Here is a 6,000-nt window from a genome sequence, read left to right as displayed (position 1 = left end):
GATCTAAGACAGTTCCAAAAGACTAAAGATGGAAAATGCCATCCCCATCCAGAGAAACAACCATGGAGTCTGAATGCAGATTGAAGCAAACTATTTTTTCTCCCTCTTTTTTTCTTGTGGTTTTTCCCTTTGGTTCTGATTCTTCTTTACAACATGACTATGTTCGAAATGTTTCCACATGACTATGTGGAAATATGTTTAATATGATTGTACATGTATAACCTATATCAGATTGCATCCCATCTTGGGGAGAGGGGAGGTGAGGAAGAGGGAAAAATTTAGAACTCAAAATCTTATAAAAGTGAGTGTTATGGGGCATTTAGGTGGCACAGTGAATAGAGCACCAGCCCTGGAGTCAGGAGGACCTGAGTTCAAATGTGACCTCAGATACTCGACACACTAGATGTGTGACCTTGGACAAGTCACTTAACCCTAATTGTCCTGCCTTCCCCCCTCCAAAAAAAATAGTAAAAAAAACAAGTGAATGTTGAAAACTAAAAATAAATTAATTAAAAACATAAATGCTTGTTTGTTGTTATTTGTCCTTTGTTTTCCAAGAGAGCCAATGACATCACAGAGTGATGTCTTGACTTACTCATGGACTGGATTTAAATGAGGCAGAGTTGCACAATCATCATCCTCACTCTCTTCCAGAGTCATCAAAATCCAGTGGCAAGACAAAAGTCAAGAAGCCTGGCAATAGCCCAGGATAGCAGCGGATGATCTTGGCTTTTATGATGCTTGACCAAGTTCTCAGTGATTCATAGTGCCTACTTCAGCCACCTTCCTGGCCCTTGGAACAAATTGTTCTTATTTGCCCATTCCACCAGTCTTCACATGCTTGGGGGAAATCTTCACCCCAAGTTAATCAAATTAGGAGAGCACGAAACAGTTTACCTATCAGATCTATGGAGAATGGAAGAATTTATGACCAAAAAAGAGATAGAGAACATTATGAAATGCAAAATGGATAATTTTGATTACACTAAATTTAAAATTTTTTTTGTACAAATAAAGCCAATGCAACCAAAATTAGAAGGGAAGCAGAAATCTGGGAAACAATTTTTACAGACAGTGTCTCTGATAAAGGCCTCATTTCTAAAATATACAGAGAACTGAGTTAAATTTTTAAGACTCCAAGTCATCTCCCAATTGATAAATGGTCAAAGGATATGAATAGGCAGTTTTCAGATAAATATTCCATAAAAATATTCCATTACATTCATATATCACAATTTGTTCAGTCATTCCCCAATTGATGGGCATCCCTTCAATTTTCAATTCTTTGCCACCACAAAAAGAACTGTTATAGATATTTTTGTACATGTGGGTCCTTTCCCCACTTTCATGATCTCTTTGGGATACAGCCCTAGAACTGATATTGCTGGGTCAAAAGATAATGCACAGTTTTATAGCTTTTTGGTCATCATTCCAATCACCCTAACTCATCAGCAGGCTTAGGAGCCCAAGGGTTACCCTCATCCTGCTTTAGCCCATCTTCTGAGATAGTTTTGCCAGGGTGTGGCCAATTGCCATGCTACAGCTTCTTGGAGCCACAGATGAGAGTTGGGTCAAAGTGAACACCAAAGGGGTGTGTGTGTGTGTGTGTGTGTGTGTGTGTGTGTGTGTGTGTGTGTGATTTAGGGAGGATTAGCATATCTGGTGTGAGGGCTTTCAGGGCTGCTCATCTAGCTCTGTAGATGTTGGTGTCCAAATGTTTATTTATTGGTTGATTAACTGGCCCAAGGACTGGTAGATGTTGTAAATGGAAGAAAGTCTCTTAAATCTTTGGGGGATAGATGGAGGAAAGGTACAGAAAAGCAGTAGCAAGACCTGGGGAGGTGGGGGTGGGTGGGAGGGAATGAACATAGATGTTAGTTTAACTTTCAAAAACTGATTTTTGAAGGATTGGATTTGAATTAAAGTAATTTGACTCTACTAGTTACTAGCTGTATGACCTTGGAGAAATCATTTCTGCTGGGTTTCGTAGAAATGCAGGCACTGGAGCAGATCTCTTAAGGTCCCTCTAACCTGGTTCGGCACAGCTGGCTCTGTTCCCTTGGCCTTCCTTTTTCCTCGGCCTGCCCCGTTAGAGGAGCAAGGCTGAGTGAGTGTTTGGAGAGCACAGGACCAAAGACTGCACCAAGAGCTCTGTGCATCTGGGATTGCTGCAGGATACGAGAAGGTTGCGCGCGGGCCCCAGCTGGAAGGCACCAAAGAGAGCCAGGAGAAGGTCCGGGACAGAGAAGGCGGTGCAGGCCCATTCAGTCCAGGGAGCGTTCCAAAGAAGGCCCTCCCTCCGCGCCCAGACGGGCAGTTGCCCTTGGACACGGAACGCACAACATTAATGGACGCGCTGCGCTGCGCTCCGCTCCGCGCACCGGAGTCCAGCCCCCGCTGCGTGTTCTCGCCCCCGCCGGCAGGCCCAGCCCCCTCGCACCCACCCACCCGTCCGCCGCGCTCCTCCGGAGCCAGCGCGCGGCCGGGGAAGCCCCGCCCGGACCATGGCCAGCTCCGGTCCTGACCAGAACCCAGCGCCTTCTCGAGACAACCTGGGCATCGCGGACAGCAGCAGCAGCAGCCACTACGCCCTCAGCGGAAGCAGCCAAACATCTGATAGCAGCAGTGCGACGTCCGAGGACTTCCGCAAACAGACAAGTACCTGCGCCTCCACCCCCGGGGCGCCGGGGGCCGGGGCTCGCTCGCCATCCCTGCGTCTCCCCTTCTCCCTTTATACTTTTACGTCCAGAGGTGCTTGCTGTGGAAAGAGCAGCCCGTTTGGTGACCTGGGCTCTAACGGTGCTGCCGCCACTGGCCGTGGGACTGAGCAGACCGTCCCCCGTCTGTGGGTCTGGTTCCTCCTATTAAAATAAGGGGTTGGATTTAGGCAATCTGAGTTCGCCCTCTCAGATCAGGACGCTGTTACTGTTTTTATTTTAGTTTTACACCCATTTGTACCCCCGCCATCAATGCAGATCTGTCAGTATTCTACAACATATAGAGACTTAGCCGTCCTGGGGCGCTGAGAGGTTAAGCATCTTCCCCAAAGTCACACAGCCAGCATGGGTCAAAGGTGACCGACCCCAAGTCGCCCCAGCCCTATCCACTACAAACCTATTGCCTCTTCCTATTTTTGGATTGGCGATTTGTCATTCTCTATTTCATCTCTGGGGAAACAGAAAAGGACCCACCATACAGGGTTCTGGTTCTGAAGGTGGAAGACCTGAAATTGCTGGGTCAGTTCTATCTACTTAATGCGGAAGAATGACTTCATTTCTCAGTTTTCGTTTTCACCTGTGTATGAGATGAGAGTTGAATTAGATGATCTTTAAGATTCTAGTTCTGAATCTCTCAGCCCATGAGACTGTTCAAAAGAAGCCTTCCACTCCATTGCACTGTAGGGAGAGTTTGAGGGAGGGGGTAGCATGGGGGGGGGGGGGGGGGGGGGGAATATCTTATTTTGAACATTTATCATCTTTCCAAAGAAATTAGAAAGTCTCATCTTCCCGAGTTCCAGTCTAACCTCAGACATTTACTAGCTATGTGACCCCGAACAAGTCACTTAACACTGTTTGCTTCAGTTTCCTTATCTATAAAATGAGCTGGAGAAGGGAAATGGCAAACCACTGCAGTATCTTTGCCAAGAAAACACCAGATGGGGTCAGGAAGACTCAGACACAACATAAAATGAGTGAACAACAATCTTTTCAAAATCAATAAAGGAGTTAGCTTTACGATTCAAATTTTTCTCCAATCTCCAAACCTCTCTGAACTTCAGTTTCCTCGGCAGTAAAATGGGGACAATAATCCTTGCTCTACCTTCCCAACAGGGTTTTGGGGAGGATCATGTGAAAGCTTTTGTAAACCATAAAGGGTCTGGCTAACTATAATTTACATTTTCTAGAACAAGGGTCCTTAACTTGTGTTTCATGGATCCCTTTGGCAGTCTGGTGAAGCCCATTCTCAAAATTATTTTTTAAATGCATAAAATAAAACATATAGGGATTACAAAGGAAACCAAAAGTTAATGAAAATAAGAATGTATTTTTTTCCAAACAAGTTCATATACTTCCAGAAATACATCCACTGCCAATATACCTGTGTTAAGAACCCCTGATAGGGTGATTTAAGGTTTACTGAGCACTTTACATATATTACCACATTTGACCTTCACAACAATCCTATAGGGTAGGTGCTACCCCCATTACACAGGTGATTTACCTAATGTCATTCAGATGGTAGGAAGTTGGTAAGGAGGATAATTCAAGGGTGGCTAGGTGGTGCAGTGAATAGAGCACTGGCCTTGGAATCAGGAGGACCCCTGAATTCAAATCCGACCTCAGACACTTAACACTAACAGGGTGACCTTGGGCAAGTCACTTAAACCCAATTGCCCCCTTTCCCCCCTCCAAAAAAGAAAAAAAAAGCAGGATTCAAACACTATCACTGCTAACAAATTCCAGTGTTTTTTTTTTCTATTCTGTATGCCACATTGCCTCTCTCCAGTAACTCACTATACAAATATAAAGTAGTATGTTTTAAATTACCCCTGCTTTCAGTTTGACTCATGCAGAAATCCCCCACCCCCTCCAAAAAGTGCCTTTTCTTGGATTCAGAAGAGTGGCTTCATGAAGATCCTCTACTTACTTGTGCTGCTGCTATAGCCAAACTTTTTTTTTTAAACAAAACCATGCTTGTACTTAGCCTAGGACCCAGTTTTCTTATTCTCTAACTCTAGTCCTAGTCATGGGTGGTCATCCTTTCGCCTGTCCTCCAAAGCTAAATGACACTTCTTCAAAAGAGAAGGGGGAGGAAACCCCGAAGAATTGAAAATACATTTTGTTCCACAGATGGTGGTATTCCCAGGGCACTCGGGACATTTAAGAGGGAAATTTCGGCTTCCTCCTATGATTCAATTAGGTAAGAAAACAAACAACATAAGTTCTCATTTCATTTTTAGTTGGAGAGTAAAATGCAGGGTGCGAGTCAGTACAGTAAGACAAATTGTCATTTTGAAAATTCATTTGGCAAATTATTTACAGAGGACGCACAATGTAGGATCCCTATGGGGAAGAAGTACAAAGAATAAGATATATTCTTGCCCCTCCAATAGCTGATACTCTAGCTGGGGTAGTGAAGACAAATATATGTATATATATATATATATATATATATATATATATATATATATATATATATATATATACACATATAATATATATATATATATATAATATTCAGAAGAGGGTGCAAATGTCACCTAAGCAGTTTAGGCAGCAAGGGTCATAACAATCGAAAGAAAACAGGTTTACTTCTGGCAGGCAGTCAAGAGGTCTGTGAAACAAGATGCCAAGATGTTTGAGGGAATATTCGTGTGCATAGTGAAGTCCTAGAGATGGGGAAAAGAGAAAGACTGAGTCAGGTACTGAACTTAAAAGAGGAGAGGACAAGGGACTGGAAGCTGGTGCATTTCAACAACAAATGGGTGATACAGTGACTCTCAATCTTTGGGGTCTCAGGACCCATTTACACTTTTAAAAATTATTAGAGACCTCTGCAAAGAGCTTTTGTTTATGAGGGTTATATCCACATTAGATATTAGAATATTTATTATTATGAAAATAGTTTTGACTTTTTGGATGCCCCAAAATGCACCTATGGGTCACTGAACCACATTTTGAGAACTGCTACTGTTGAGAGATGCTCTGAACCTCAAAAATGAAGAAGTTGCAGGGTGCTGGCAGCAAAGGAAGGTGAAATTGATGCAATGGGAAGCAGATTCTACGTCCACTCCTCCTAGCATGGTGTTTCAGTATGGATAGCAAGAAGGGATGATCTTCAGTGAAAATGATGGCTAGAAATTCTGTATCTTCTGGGGAGAACAAGGATTTCTTGAGATCCAGAATGGAAAGTGTGAGAGAGGAAAAGATTCAGGATAAATAATGTGGGGGTTTCAGAGGGTGTAGGGAAAGGGAAGGGCAGAGAAGGATCTGAACTAGG

At 43.5% G+C, this 6,000-nt stretch overlaps 1 protein-coding gene across 1 annotated transcript in view; it reads left to right on the top strand.

Moving 5' to 3' along the window:
• Positions 1–2,437: 2,437 nt before the first annotated feature.
• ERICH6 (glutamate rich 6) overlaps positions 2,438–6,000 on the top strand; it is a 44,708-nt gene continuing 41,145 nt past the window's right edge. Inside the window, exons 1-2 of the mRNA XM_069104413.1 lie at positions 2,438–2,658; positions 4,851–4,920. Coding sequence (XP_068960514.1) covers positions 2,505–2,658; positions 4,851–4,920 — 224 coding nt within the window. The 5' untranslated portion in view covers positions 2,438–2,504. The remainder of the gene's footprint in view (positions 2,659–4,850; positions 4,921–6,000) is intronic.

The sequence above is a fragment of the Petaurus breviceps genome, unplaced genomic scaffold, assembly GCF_028583685.1.
Source record: "Petaurus breviceps papuanus isolate PSGF00001 unplaced genomic scaffold, PetGlider_PUasm1.0 688, whole genome shotgun sequence".
Lineage (NCBI taxonomy): Eukaryota > Metazoa > Chordata > Mammalia > Diprotodontia > Petauridae > Petaurus > Petaurus breviceps.
The sequence above is the reverse complement of the archived record's forward strand: the minus strand, read 5'-3'. Positions and strand labels throughout refer to the sequence as shown.